The 16100-nt window shown below is 38.5% G+C and overlaps 1 protein-coding gene across 2 annotated transcripts in view; it reads right to left on the bottom strand.

Moving 5' to 3' along the window:
* Positions 1-16100, bottom strand: part of LOC136839227 (signal peptide peptidase-like 2A) — a 53468-nt gene that overhangs the window by 34225 nt on the left and 3143 nt on the right. For both annotated transcript variants that reach the window (XM_067104968.1, XM_067104969.1), the window contains exons 2-9: positions 15771-15902; positions 14279-14422; positions 12120-12239; positions 10106-10248; positions 8967-9142; positions 7531-7627; positions 6712-6867; positions 5774-5888 (exon numbers count right to left, since the gene is read on the bottom strand). In XM_067104968.1, the coding sequence (XP_066961069.1) occupies positions 5774-5888; positions 6712-6867; positions 7531-7627; positions 8967-9142; positions 10106-10248; positions 12120-12239; positions 14279-14422; positions 15771-15902 (1083 nt within the window). The remainder of the gene's footprint in view (positions 1-5773; positions 5889-6711; positions 6868-7530; positions 7628-8966; positions 9143-10105; positions 10249-12119; positions 12240-14278; positions 14423-15770; positions 15903-16100) is intronic.

Genomic DNA, 16100 nt, shown 5'->3' with positions numbered 1-16100 from the left:
TGGATTGCAGGAGAGAAGACAGCGACAGATTATGCTTGAAGGCCAAGGACGTTGCTACTGTTCTAATTTCGTGTGCTTTGACCTTGTACAAAGGAAAAACATCCTCCTGGATCTTGGAGTGTGACTCAGAAATCACATTTCTTAAAAAGAATGTTAAGGTATTCTTGGATAATGGCCGACTGGGGTTTTTAAGTGAACATCACAGATTCAGAGAAGGGCCTCTAACTTCTTTGGTTCTTCGTAAATACTAGCAAAGAGAATGAACTGGACAGAAGAGTCTTTCTTGATCTGCTTGGCCTAGAATGTTAGCCAGGCTCTTGACTGTAAAGGAGCATGGCCAGGGACTAGAGGGGTCTTCGTTCTTCGCCATAAAACCTAAGGTCAAGGAGCAGACAGCGTCATCTTGCAAGAAGCCTGCCCTCTTACCAAAGGCATGTAGCTCGCTAACCCTCTTCACCGTCGCTAAGGCCATAAGAAAAAGCTGTCTTTCTTGTCAGATCTTTAAGAGAGGAGGATTCTAGAGCTCAAAGGGAGGGCCCGAAAGCCTTTTGAGGACGATATCCAAATTCCATGCAAGAGCCGGGCTTCTATCTTGCTTAGTAGTATTCAGGGACTTTATTAAATCACTTAAGTCCTGGTTTAATGCAAGGTCTATTCCTCTGTGCTTGAAGAAAGAATTCAACATAAATCTGTATCCCATGATGGTTGACGTGGCTAGACCTTTCCAGGATCTGAGGAACAGCAAAAAATCTGCGATCAGAGCTATAGTCGTTTGAGTAGAGGATATATTTCTGTCTCAATACCAGCTCCAAAAGACTGTCCACTTCGATTGGTAGACTGCAGCAGAAGATCGTCGCCTACATCCAGCGATAGCTTCTGCAGACTTCCTTGAAAACCCTTTCGCTCTGACAAGTTTCCTGACAGTCTGAAGCCTGTCAGAGTGAGAGTGGGTAAGCCTCGGTGAAAACGAGGAAAATGGGGCTGTCTGAGATTTTTCTTCTGAAGTTGGAGCCTTGGATAGTCTACTAGTAGGCTTAGAAGGTCCAGGAACCACTCCTTGTGTGGCCAAAAGGAAGCCACTAGGGTCACTGATACATTGTTGTGGGTGCTGAACTTCAACATTTCTCTTACCATGTTGAAGAGAGGAAAGGCGAAGATGTCGAGACCCGATCAATCTTGCAACATGGCATCGGTCGCCCATGCTTGCAGATCTGGAGTCGGGGAACAGTACAAAGGGAGATGGTGGTTCCTTGGTGTTGCAAACAGGTCTACCATCGGCTTTCCCCACCGTTTCCACAGGTCGGTGCACACCTGTGGAATGAGTGTCCATTCTGTCGGTAGAACCATTTGCTGCGACTTAATTCATCTGTGAGAATGTTCATTTTGCCCTGGACGAAGCAGGTCAGAATGATGGTCCTGATGTTCTGTGCCCATAGAAGAAAGTCTTTGGCTGGTTTGCATAGTGAAAAAGAGTGGGTTCCCCTTGTTTCTTTATAAAGGCCAGTGCGGTCGTGCTGTCTGAAAGTACCACCACTGTTTTCCAGAAGGCCTCTGTCACAAAAAACTGAGGGGCCAGGTGTATTGCCCTCAATACTTTCACATTTATGTGCAAATCTCTTTCAGTTGGGGACCATAAACCTGATACTCCCAAGCAGTTGAGAAGGGCTCCCCAACCCAGATCCGACACGTCGGAGTACAACATTAGGTTGGGGTTCACAGGAGACAGTGACATCCCTGTCTCGAATCTGTCCTTCGCCAGCCACCATCGAAGGTCCTCCTTGATTTCAGGGGTATTTTTGAAGATGAACGAATCTGGAAATTGCTTTCTCCGCCAGCTGGCTTTGAGATAGAACTGAAGGGGTCTGATGTGTAGTCTGCCCAGAGGTACAAACTTCTCGACTGACGACATTGCTCCCACAAAGATCACAAGTGTTGGCTGAGCAAGACGGAAGATATGAATTCTCGAACTTTCCCAATACAGTTGTGAATCCTTTGTTGGCATGGGAAAGCCTGAAAACTCAGAGAATTTATCACTATCCCCAAATAAAGAATCGACTGTGTGAGGATTAATTGTGATTTCTTGAAGTTTATCAGCAATCCTAGGTCTTGTCAAGTTGAAGGGTCTTCTGAAGGTCCTCCGTGCATTGTGCTTCTAATGGGGAGCATAGGAGCCAATCGTCCAGGTAAAAGGTCACGTTGATTCCTCTAAGGTGTAGCCACTTCACTAAAGGAGCAAGAACCCAGGTGATAACTTGAGGTGCTGTGGAGAGGCCGAAGCACAGGGCCCGAAACCGGAAGACCCTGTCCTGGAACACAAATCTCAGATACTTCCTGGAATCCTGGTGAACTGGAATGTGGAAATAAGTGTCCTCGATATCTATTGTCACCATCCAATCACCCTGATGGATGGCTGACAGGACCGACTGACTTGTTTCCATCTTGAACTTTGTAGTTTGGACATAGAAGTTCAGAGCACTGATGTCCAGGACAGGTCTCCATCCCCCTGATGACTTGGGGACTACAAAGAGGCGGTTGTAAAATCCCTCTGTGCTTGTGTCTTCGACTTCCTCCACTGCCTGTTTCTCAAGCAGAGCCGACATTTCTTGAGACAGGGCTGAAAACCTCTCTGAGCCTACAGAGTAGGCTGTCAATTTGATGGGAGAGGTTACTAAGGGAGGTTTCTCCCTGAAGGGATCGAGTAGCCCTCTTGTAAGACTTGAAGCACCCAAGGATCTACTTTCCTTGATTCCCATCTGTTCCAAAAAAGAAGTAGTTTTGCTCCCATCGGACCACGGAGGACAAGTAGCTCACTTGTGAAAGGTGCTTTTGTTAGAGGGTTGTTTGTTGAGTCACACTGGACGCAGATTAGTTCTCGGATGGGACTGGACACGACCTCTGCTCCCTCGAAAGGGTTGCTGAGGGAAAGGAGAAGTATTCCTGGTTGGAGGAACTGCGGTGGAAGAAGGACGTGTCGAGATCCTAGTCCTCTAGGTAAACTGAGCGAGGAAATCTTGGGTGGATTTCTTCTGCAATTCTCCTGCCACCCGTTCTAAAGTCTCTTGAGGAAATAAGCCGTTGCTGTCCAAGGAAGCGAACAGAAGGGAAGAAAGTTGAGAAGGAGTGACTCCCTTAGAGGTGAATGAGCACCATAAGTCATTTCCTCAGTACACCAGTAGTGAAAATGGTGGCTAGTTCATGGGCACCGTCCCTCACTGCAAGATCTGCGCAGGCCAGAACCCCCAGCCAGTCTGAAGCAAAATTCTCTTGAAGTGATGCGCAGTCTTCGATCTTCTTCGCTAGCGCACATATGGTCCAATCGAGGAAACTCAGAACCTTGAAAACCTTAAAAATATCTTTCAGCAAATGGTCCACTTACGATGAGGTAAACAAAATCCTGGCGGATGAGAAGGCTGACCGACAAGTAGCGTCAATGAGACTGGTGAAGTTCCCTTGAGAGGAGGCCGAAACTCCCAAGGATGGAACTTCCCAAGTAAAATAGGATAAATACTTCTGATGTATCAGACAAGAAGGAGGCGCACAGAACACAGTTGTACCAACATCCCTCTTCTCTGACAGCCATATGTTGATACGTGTAAAAGCTTTCCTGGATGAGGAAGACAGGACCATACGTGACAATTTAGCCACTCCTAACAGTTGTTGCATCATAAACGCCAAACCTGGAGAAGAAGGGGTGGCTGGAGAAAAGAAGTCAGGGTAGCAAACCAGCAAGATCCGCAACAGGGCCGTGTAGTTCGATGTAGGAATGTCGTCCTCTACAGGTTCCTCTTCGGAAGAAATCAGGGACATCGGAGGATCTGAAGGTGCGTGAGTGGTTGTAGATCTGTTCTGCAGCAAGTTCAAGATGTTATCTAAACGTCGATGAATAGGGACTAGGGAAGGATCCTGAACTGCAAGGGGATCGGCACGAGTCACACCAGAGACAGCAAGTCCCACCTGTGGTGCCGGACGGATGCTGGAAGGTGGACAAACATCAACGTTGGCGCCCAATAACACTGGACGCTTGGTCCCTGGACATCCGCTCACTGATCCGGCGGACAGATCTGAAGTCTGCAATTCGGACACTATGCTTCCAAAGGGAGGACACTTGGAAACTGGGCGTCCATAACACAGACATTTGATGTCCAAGCGCAGAACAATCCTACAAAACACGATCACTCTTGGAAAGCACGGACACTGGACATCCACTTGTTGGACGCTTGGACAATGGACGTTCTAACAAATGCCGCTCGGACACTGATTTCTCATAATCGGGCATTATACCCTTGGACTCTGGACGTTCGAACACATGATAACCATATGTTGGACTAACGGATACTTCTTTACACACTCTGTGGCGCTAGATGTCCATTGAAAGGGAGTGAGAAGCTTGAGGAGACTCCCAAAAGCTACAGGAGGGCTGAGGACTATGAGCACTATTCAACGCTTGCTTATGAGATGGGGGAACGTCCTCGTCCACTGGGGCACCAGACCTTTTCAACGGTCTTGAAACACTGGCGAATTGCCGACCTCACTTATGAATGCCAGAGTCCGAGTCACTAGAAGATAACGCATGTACGTCCATTTGGATGCCTTTCCAACAGTGATCCTTCGAGACCTGGGACGGGCAGACAACAGGCTCGGATGAGGTGACGACTAGTCGTGGGCAAACCCCACCGACCTCCCTTGGACTGCCAGTTTGCTTCCTCCCAGGTGAGCAAGGGCAGTTTAGCAGGGACCTTGGTCTAGGAGCATCAGTGGAGCGAGTAGCCGCCCCCTCCACTGACACTGCACTTACACTGTTGAATTTGTCCATGAGGACAAACACTGAATTCCCAATTGGGAAACCGTGTTCACTAATATATCAAATTTCTTGTCCACATGCACTTCTAGGCTGGCAATGGCATTGGGATCAGAGGAATGAGAGCCAGGGATCAGAGTTGCAGGGAAAGTCAGAGGACTTGAGATCGGGGAAAAAGCAGTTCCAAGTGTTAGAGGAATAGGTAAAGGAGTCACATCAATCCCTGGAGACAAGGCCTGACTAGCGGAAGCCTTCGCTTCAGCCCTAGCAGTCGCTTTCCTAACTGTGTCACGCTGTAATTTGTCTAAGTATGCATATAGTCTCTTCCACTTTCCCTTACCCGAGTCTTTACACTCGTCAGAGCAAAGTTCGGGAGAGCAAACCTGTTCCCTGCACGAACTACAAACAGTATGATTGTTATATTTGGCTGAAGTCAATCTATTCTTACAGCCCTTACTACAATACCTTATACTAGAAAGGCTAGCATCTGTCATGGTTAATAAGTCAAAATCGGGAAGTCACAAAAGAGAAGTCTGAATTAGCTAAGCTAATTAACAATTACCAAAAGAACAAAGTACTTCACCAAATGATGGATGCCACCAAAAAGAACAGAAGTGACCAAGTTCAGTCAACTGGCAGAAATGATGGCTGTGTTAACTATCCTTCCCTAAAGTGGGTGGGGCAGTACAACTACACCTTTAACAAATGAGCGCTAACGCGAATTTTAAGTTTTGAGCTGCTGCGTAAAGTAGAAACAATAGCTATGTAATTATTTGTTAAGTTACATACATAAAAATATGATTCATCAGTGAGAAATAAAGACCTTTAAAATATGTTGCCATACCCAACAAGTCTGAACTGCAATTTCACATAAAAACAACTGTCTATGTTTAATCTAAGATTTAAGATCACATTTACATCTGTAAATAATCAAATATCTACTAAATATCAATTATACAAGTACAGAGTACTTACAGCTGTGATGAGAGGAGTGATAAAGACGAAGAAGATATCATAAATTACGAGACCACACAAAAGGATTGTACAGATTTTGAGACTTGGCAGACGAATCACTTTCAAGACATTGATACTGAAATGACAATAATCATATTATGTTATCAAAGGCGCTTGGGTGGTTGTAGACAAGTTCTGCAGCAAGTTCAAGATGTTATCTAAACGTCAATGAACAGGGACTAGGGAAGGATCCTGAACCGCTAGGGGATCGGCACGAGTCGCACCAGAGACTATTTATTATCTTATTTGAATATGAATGAATAGCCATATATAAAGAAAAGCAATTCTAAAAACTTAGTGACAAAAGAATGCTTTATAATACTTGGGTAATCATTTCAAAATTACATGGCTCAGGAACAAATTTCTTTTTAAAAGTGAAAGACAATTTATATAGGCTAGTTTCCATGTAATAAAGCCTATTTGCATTGAAGAGGAAAAACTTCAAAAATGTTACATAAAAGTAATTTGAAATATTACATGAAAAAAAAAATCAAGGGCATTTTAGTACCACTACAGAAATGGAGTGTTCTATAAACTGAGATTTGAATCACCTTTATTGAAATAAGACTCATTGGAAAATGGAAGTGGAATGTAAAATTTAGGCCAAAGGCCAAGCGCTAGGACTTATGAGGTCACTCAGCCCTGAAAGGGAAATTATGAGTAAAAAGGTTTTACAGTAAAGGTGTAATATGAGTAAAACCTTGCACTATGGAACAACTGTTGGGGGGATGGAAAATAAGATGGAAGAAAGAGAGGAGGTACAGTAAAAGAAATGAAAGGCATTACAGCTAGGGGCTGAGGGGACGCTGCAAAATATTTAACATAATGCCTACAGTGAACCGTGTGAGGTTCACTGATGACACTAACCCACCATGAGGTAAAACTCATTTATGTTGTACCTGAATGTTATCCCTAATATATCCTGAAGGATCCATGCCCAAGGCTCCTTCCTCATGACGATCCATGTAATGGACAAACCGAAGGAGAATATCAACAGCAGGATCTGTCTGAACTCCAGTGTGCCTCTCACAATGTAAATGTTGAAGTATGGTGTCCTACGGAAAGAAATAAAATGTTATTAGCCATTGCAATTTCAATAACTTCTTTTCTCATAACTGGTCTCTTCTTTCTGTATTTCCTATTACCTTCTGTTACCTCTTTTGAATGAACACCATAAAATTCTTTGGAAGCTTGAATTTCTAGCCAATGGCCCCTGTGAGCTTGTTACATATGAATAGGGTTCATCTTCTGAATAATAATAATTAATAATAATAATAATAATAATAATAATAATAATAATAATAATAATAATAATAATAATAATAATAATAATAATACAGTTACTGGGCTAAGTATCTGATAATACCAGCTTCATGAAAATAATTTCCATGTGTTTCCTAATCAACCTTGTTTAAATATCAATTTTTTGCATGTGGCTATAAAAGACTGTTAAAATTTATGGAAGATCTGTGTGGCTGGTTTTATAATACCAGTTCTTTGTGATGAACAAAAGTAAGTTAGTTCAACTTTGAAAAACATCTTAAGAATTGCAAGATATTTTAAATCTGAAGAATTAAAGCAAAATAATAATTTCAACAATCACACTGGTTTAATCAGTGAAAGCCTTAAATACCACAATATAATTGGTACACTCACTGAGACCAGAATAAGAATAATTGATGACAACAATGATCAGTAACAAGAGAGATTTTTTGTACCTGCATGACCCACAAGGAATCTTTGATACCAGAGGTTCCAAGCAGGAAAACATGGCAGCTCCAGATGCAATGCAAAACATGCCCATGATCATATATACTGGAAGGAAAACAAGACACAATTATACATCTTATATCAACCTTAAGAATTTCTTTTTATTTTAACCCTAATCTAAATGCTTTTTAAACAAATTTCAAGTGTTCACAAATTCTTAAAAAATACATGGACACTATAAAACAATGCATGATTCACCTGATTGATGTTGAAAATCAAACACAATGAGAATATCAATTACATTATTACTGTGCCCTGAATAAACAATCAAAGGATCAACCTACAACTTTAATACAAAAATCTACCCCAATAGTAGAATGTCAGTCTGCATATAACTTCCCTTTTATTATTTCAATAACGTTAACAAAAAATCATAAGACAAAAAATGAAACTTCAAAATAAATCTGATCAATAAATACAGACCATAAAAATTTCATTTTATAACTGACGTTCCCTATGGGAAAATTCCACAGTTTCTGTGGATAAAAAAAATTCAGAAAGTACACAACTCAAAAGTGATACTTAACCTCTAATGTATGGACTACCAACAGCAGTTACTAAATAAAGACCTACAAAGGTGCACTGGAATTGGAATATAAAATTAATGCCAAAGGCCAAGCTCTGGGACATTATTAAGCTATTCAGTACTGAAAATAATGTTGAAACAATTGTTAGGGAAGGGTAGAAAGCCAGATGGAAGTGAGAGAACAAGAGCAGAGGGACAGTAAAAGGGGTTGCAAGTAGGGGCTGAGGGGATGTTGCAAAGAACCATAAGTCATGCCTAAAGTGCACAGAAAGAGGTGCACTAACAGCACTACCCATTGCAGCTTACCTTGTGCAGTGCAATGCAGGCAGGTTATTAATAAAGTCAATGGCAACGAACTTTTGACCAACAACTGTGTTGCTTTCCACCTTTCATTTTAATCTACTTCCTTTGATTTTACTCCAATTATCAGTTAAAAAACCCCTAAACTTATAAATTTGTAGGACAAAGGCTAAACCTATACAGTGTGTCACCGACTTACAGCGACACTGACTTACACAGACTCGATTTTACAGTGCTTTTTCAGTGTTGTTAACAGCATTTTCACAGTGCCGTAACCTGATGTTGCATCAAGTTACAGCACCGTTGACAGCACTAATGGCAAGAATAGGCATTAAGTTAACGGCACTGTAACTTGATGCAACATCAAGGTAAAGTGTCACAGCAAGTTACGGAGCCAAACAGAAAGTTAAGGCGCCGATAATAGGCGAAACACCGACTTACGGAGGAAATCAAATTACGGCGCAGCGCTGGAATGGATCCCCACCGTAAGTCGAGGACCTATACAAAGTTTCCTTGTCACCTTGATAAGAGCAGAACACTGAATCAGAAACCCCTTACCTAGGTAATCATAGAGGAAATACAAAAGCAGCAGCATGGTGCACATCATCACAACAAAGAGCAAAACAGTCTTTGGAGACAAATTCATTGAGGTCTCCTCCTGGGGCAAGACAGGCTCCTGAAGATGCTCTCCGCGGCCTTCGTAACTTGCACCACTGCACTGCTCACTCAGGTACCTAAAAGAGACAAAACATGTAAAAAGAACTTCAATCACCTGCTTTTATAAACTGACTTGTATGCAGTTTATGGTTCTAGCATGAAATTAATATTGATATACAGTTCTCATCTAATACTCTTATGAATTCTCACCTGGCCGAACTTCATCAACAATAAATAGGCCAAAATAATAGAAGGCATTTAAAAAATATTGCATAACTCTCCACTTAAGCAGCTTTGTCTAACTGATTAAATACTTAGATACTGCATTAAAGATCAGATTTTCCATTTATAAACATACCATGATATTCCTGGGGTACAGATGAGTTATATCTATTTTGTATAGTATAGATGAGTTGTATCAACTTTGTACAGTATACTACAACCATATTTAGCAGCAAGTGTAATGTAAAATAATGCACTGGTCTAAAAATGAGTAATTTAACAAACACATTTTTCATATATGAATCATTATTCAAAATCAAACCAGTATTTTAAGCTGATTTGTCTTATTATATAGAGTAAATAATTGAGCACACCCTGTATATAAAGTAAAATCCCAACACTACATATTGTACCATAACTTTGTAATGTAAGGGTGATGAAATTAATTTAGACTTAGAAAAACTAGACATTACAATGATAATGGAATCAAGTCTAATAGTTAGAGGATATTACATGCGATAAACAATATATTAGACTTGTGATTATTTCTTTGTGGAATTTTTCATATTAAAATAAAACACTTAACTTTCTAAGCATATTACTGTTATTCATAATATATAAAACATTTTAAGGAAAAAGTGATCATCAGTTATACAGTAAACAGCCAAAACATACAGTACAATAAAAAATTATTTCTTCGAAATTTTTCACATCAAAATCAAACACTTAACTTTTAGAGTGCTGCATGTGTGTCATTCACAATACAGAAAATATTTTAAGTTCGAGGTAACAGGCAGTCATAAACAGCCAAAACTTACAGCTTATGGCGAACACTGCCTGACCAGAACGCTCCAACTGACACAGAGAAAACAGCCAATATCCATATGATAATTAAGCTGATATGAAGGGGAGAATCCTTTGGAGAATACATGCCTGCCGTGGTCTCATTATCAGCAGTTTCCTGTTGATGTCAATTAAAATATGAATTTTGCAGAGAATTCTAATACCGTGGCACCTAAACTTCAACAAGTAAAAAATGCTCCAAAGTTTCTTCGGCCCAGTCGAGTTTTCTGTACAATGTATAATCAAGGCCATTGAAAACAGATCTGTTTTTTGGTGGTCTTGGTATAATGCTGTATGAGACGAGGCCCATGAAACTTTAACCACAGCCCAGTGGTGGCCTATCCTATACTGTTGTCAGAAGCATGGCTAACTTAAAAATTAAATAAAATAAAAACTACTGAGGCTAGAGAGCTGCAGTTTGGTATGTTTGATGATTGAAGGGTAGATGACCAACATACCAATTTGCAACCCTTTAGCCTAAGTAGTTTTTAAGATCAGAGGGCAGACAGAAAAATTGCGGACAGACAAAGCCGGCACAATAGTTTTCTTTTACAGAAAACTAAAAGTACTTTTGAGGTCTGGCTTTTTATTAAGGAGCAACATCTGTTTAAGTAACGAAGAACCTATATTACAGCCTGCACTTGAATATACAGTATTCTAGATATTGTACAGTTAACAGCAATTCCACTTAAACTAACCTGTGCCTTATGCTTGACATTTAATTTAACAGATTCATCTAAAAATTTATCACATCTAAAATAGTATATTAGCAAAAAATAAGTTAAAACTGAGGTGTTACTTATAAGAACACTTATGCATACAATACATATAATGTACTTTTAAATTTACTGAAATAGTACAACATCCAAAAACCTGAAGGCCTGCAAATTCTGTATTCTTACAATGAAGTCTGGTAATTTTACTATCATTATTATATACTTTCCCTTTTGAAAGTGACATTTGAAAGCATACAATTACCAGACAGTGACAGGGAGATGTACTAGAGAAAATAATCCTCTCAATAACCCATATGAACACAATCCATTATATGAATCATATTTAGAAGTATCTTTGAAACACACCTATGGTTTCGACAGCAATATTTCCTGTCATTTCATTTTCAAGTGGCTTCTCTACTTAGATTTTTGTCCTTCACTTGAAAAGTAATCCCCTGGGCCAAACTTATTCAAGTCTAAAATTTTCACTCCATGGACTGGTTTAACTTAACCACTTCACATGAAGGTACAACAAAAATAAAAATTACTGAAAATATATAGTTTTAAGCTATAATTGTCAATAAAATGCACTGTATTTCGAAGCCAAAATCAAGACGGAACTTAAAAAATACTGCATGTATGACTTCAAAATCTCTGCTGGATCAAGAGGGTTAAGCATAACTTTTCACCATTATATATACAAAATCTTTTGCTGACATGAGACCTATGGCTAACAAAAAAAGAAAAAGGTTAAAGCAAGTGTTTTAATTTTTCCTATCATTAATAAAAATGATGGAGAAGGTATAATAAAACCTAGCAAATAAATTAATTAATCAGAACTCTCATACAGACCAATCAGAGAGAGAGAGAGAGAGAGAGAGAGAGAGAGAGAGAGAGAGAGAGAGAGAGAGAGAGAGAGAGAGAGAGAGAAAATACCATATTGAAAAGAAAGTACAGTACAGTACACTCATTACAAAACAACAAAATGAAGTAGCACAAAATAATAGTTTTTTATGGTACTTGTAGAGCAAAAATGATTGTAAACACTACATTTCTCAACACAAATATTTCAGAAACTATTTTTTACTGTACAATAATATTGAAGTTTAGTCCCTAGCACCTGTTAGAGCTTCAATTTTTCTAGCACAAGTAAATAATAAAACAAATTTAGATTAACAGATATGTCCACATTAAAATACCCTGTAGTAATGAGACAGTCTTATCCATTAAGCATAATCTAAATGCAGCAACAACGGCAAGTATTTATACTCACCATTATCTTAACATAACTGGAGTTATCAATAAATCCCAGGGTAAAATTGTAGTTCAAGTCCTCTTGTTCTGGCAGATTTAACTTGGATTCAACGATAAGTGTTCCTGCACCTCCATGTTTCTGAAATGAATATCAACAATGAACTCCAAAACTCAGCACTAGAACAGCCAGGTATAAAAATATATAAGACACCATCTGCTTCAAACATTCAGATACAAACAAATGGGATCCCAAATTAAAATTGTGTTCAGAGCCTTCTTCTTTGCCAGCCGTAAATTCAAATTTTGTTGTGTTCGCCTATTCTGTAAATACAGTACTGTATGTAGAGTGTATTTGTTTTAGGATGAAAAAACGTACAGCACTGTATTGGTTTTATATCATACTGTACTTGAATGGGCATGAAGAGTACAGTAACCAACTTATAAACACTTCAACATACAAACGGCTGTCTGGAACATAACTCGTTTGTAAGTAGGGTGGTGTTTGTACTGTATTTCAAAATTACCATTCAAATTGAAAAACCAAAAGTACCATTAACTTTTGGCAAGACATGCGCTCAAACAACAATATGCAAGAGAAAAATAACATACAATATTTATTTTTACAAATGTTAAACATTACCATCATAAAAATTTGAATGCAAATTAGCAAAAGTATGGGAGTTTAGCTTTATGATCTCCACCTTCAATTGCAATTCATGCTTTATATGACTGATGGGTTTGTTCACCACATTTGTGAATTGAGTATGTAAAGTATTTGTATGTGTATAGTGAATGTGGCACAGCAAGAACTGGGGATGGGGGTTGGGTACTTCGTATAAAATGGAATATAAAATTTAGGCCAGAGGGCCAACCCCTGGGACCTATGAGGTCATTCAGTGCTGAAAGAGAAACTGAGAGTGGAAAGGTCCGAAAGGCGTAAAAGGAGGAAAACCTCACAGTTGTACTAAGAAAAAATTGTTAGAAGAGGATGGAAAGTAAGAGAAGAAAGAATATGAATGTACTGTATGAATGGAGATACAGTGAAAGGAATGAAAGGGGTTGCAGCTAGGTGCCAAAGGGACACTGCAAAGAACCTTCTGTAATGCCTACAGTGCACCGCGCATGAGGTGCACTGACAGCATTAACCCCCCTAAGGGGACACCGTATATAGTTGATGGGCTTGCATGAAAAACATATCTGTAAAACTTTAAGTGTACATTCTCAATTTGAGGATGCTTCATGCTAAGAGTTCAATATTGACTTCACACATTAAACTAAACATACTGAATATGATTATGCCAGCAATGATAGGTATTTACCTAATCAAAATTACTATCTAGAGTAATCTACATAACTCATTCATTAAAAGGATGCTAAATTGCTTTAAATAAAAACTATCACACAGAACATTCTAACACTACTTAGCGCTGAACCAAGAAAATGTATTGCCAATATAAATAACCAAATAAGTATTCTAAAAGAACTGAGAAGCACAAGAGGGTTTACAGATTTTATCAAGGCTGTAAAATTTATAATTTACACAGTTACTAGGGTAATTTAAGGGGTTCAAGGAAGATGATGTTCAAACATTTAGCACAATATGGTTTCCTACTTCATATAAACTTCATCATCATTAGTGTTCCTGCATCATATCTGACTTCACAATGACTGACGTGAAATAAGTTCTCTCAAATAAGCTACTAATTTCTAATAGTTCTTTGAATATTATCAAGTGTTCCTCTCCTATACAGACATTTGTAGAGCACCCTACTTCTACTGCTTTTATTTCTTTCACATACAGGCCTTTTTTCTTTCAAAAATACCTACTTTCCCAAGTTTAAGGATACTCAGCGTATTTCATGATAATGCTTTCAAAACAAATTATAATGACTTAAGTTTTTTTAGATGGTCAACAATAGCCTCCAGCTACAACTGAATGCAGCCTCCTCAACAAGAAACCAGAAATTCATGTTGCAATACAGCAATTACAAATACATACAACAAAAATATCAAAAACATTAAATCAGACAACACAGTTATAACATGAAAATAACAATGGTATAGTCATACCTCAAAAAGTACTATATTACAAACTTTGACATCTACAATACAAAATATTACTCAACAAATAATCCTGTACTTATCAGCAAAGAAAGGCATCTGGTTGCAATACAATACCTGCACTATACTAGCGCGTTCCATTACAGAGCAGTTGTTCTCTGACGAGACAAAGATAAGGCGGTTCTCTAAGTCAAGGTGAGGGGGAGGCTCAGTGTCATTACAGATGTTCCAGTCGAGGGCATCGGATATTTGGAAATATTCCTGGGGGACAAGAGTACAGATATTTAACTGTAAATACTGTATTAGGTTATTGACTCTTGTGTGGAATATAACAGATATTCTTCAGAGGATAAGGATTACTGATAGCCCACTGACAACCTTCAACCAATCTTTCATAAGTTAAGATAAAAAGCTAAGACGTGTATGCTCTTTTCATATCCAAATTTTCTGAAAATTTTATTCACAACTTACATAATCTTCATCTCCTATAAGTAACTATTCACCCTTATCAGAAAAACTTCTCCATTCACTACAATTATTGCACATTATTCAAGTGGTGCAACTTTATTATGACCAACTCATTACTGGATATGATGAGTGAAATGTGAGAAACAAATCAGAATATGAAAAACTAACCTGGAACACTGTAATATCAAAACCCTATAAAAGTATCAGGAATTGGGGAAAGAATTCCTATACTTATACATGAAATGTAATGCTACAGTATATGCACTTAATTTCTTTGACACAACATTTTAAAACTTTTGTTTTCTGCAGCATATACAATCCACTGATTTTGGAGTTATTGGGTAGTATAGTACTTCAAAAAAGAAGACACAATACACAACAGTAACTACATTTACAACTTCATTAACCAAATAATCATACATAACAGAAAAATAAGTGACATGCGCATTTTATAAAATGTGTCTTATTCCATCTATATTTTTAATTAGGAACAATCTGGCTCAAACCCACAACTGAAGAGTGAATTTAAGCCCAATTTTCAACATTTTTCACAGTACTATAGTAGCATAAATGTTTCTGAATTACTGTAATAAACTGTATGCAATATTCCAATACAGTTCTACATATACTGCTGTCATTATTTTGTTCCTAAACTTTGCACAGAACCGAAAGCTATAGTCACATCAATATTTTATTTTCAAAACTGACATACAGTATAAATTCCAATTTTACACTAGAGAGGGAGATCTTAAAACTATTTACAATTGCATCAAGAATATTAGGCACTACAATATAGTATTATATTACATATCTGCTTAAACACTATATATGATAATGGAATAGAATATATAACAGGACCAAAGGCTAAGCACTGAGACCTATGATGAGGGCACATTCAGTATTGGAAGGGAAAATGAGAGTAAAGGGCTGTAAAGGTGTAACCGGTGGAAAACCTCACAGTTGCACTATGAAACAATTCTTAAGAGAGTGGAATGTGGATGGAAGAGCACACGAACCGAAGTACAGTAAAGGAACGAGAGGTGGGGAGGGGCAGCTAGGGGCTGAAGGAATGCTGCAAAGAACCTTAAGTATTTAGTACACCCCTACAATAAGTTGAGTAAAACCATTAAATATAACTTACCGCAGTCTTGTCATCGCTGGGAAGAGATGTTATATCTCTGTAGAATAATATGCAATACTTCTCAGTTGACTCACTGGTGCCATTTGGCCGAGTGTTAAGTATCCCACATATTGGAATATCCCCACCGTATGCCTGGAGGAAAAAAGAACACAGTTAACTTATAAAACACTTACAAGACATAAAAAGTACCAGTTAAGCAGTAATGTTACATACTGAAAAATAAGAGTATACAGTATGTACTTATTATATTGAAGAAATATAAGCTACCAATAAAACAAAGAGTACCTCAAATTTTAGGAATATCTGCCACTTGTGACATTCCAATTTAAT

This window comes from Macrobrachium rosenbergii, chromosome 6, assembly GCF_040412425.1.
Source record: "Macrobrachium rosenbergii isolate ZJJX-2024 chromosome 6, ASM4041242v1, whole genome shotgun sequence".
Classification (NCBI taxonomy): Eukaryota; Metazoa; Arthropoda; class Malacostraca; order Decapoda; family Palaemonidae; genus Macrobrachium; species Macrobrachium rosenbergii.
The sequence above is the reverse complement of the archived record's forward strand: the minus strand, read 5'-3'. Positions and strand labels throughout refer to the sequence as shown.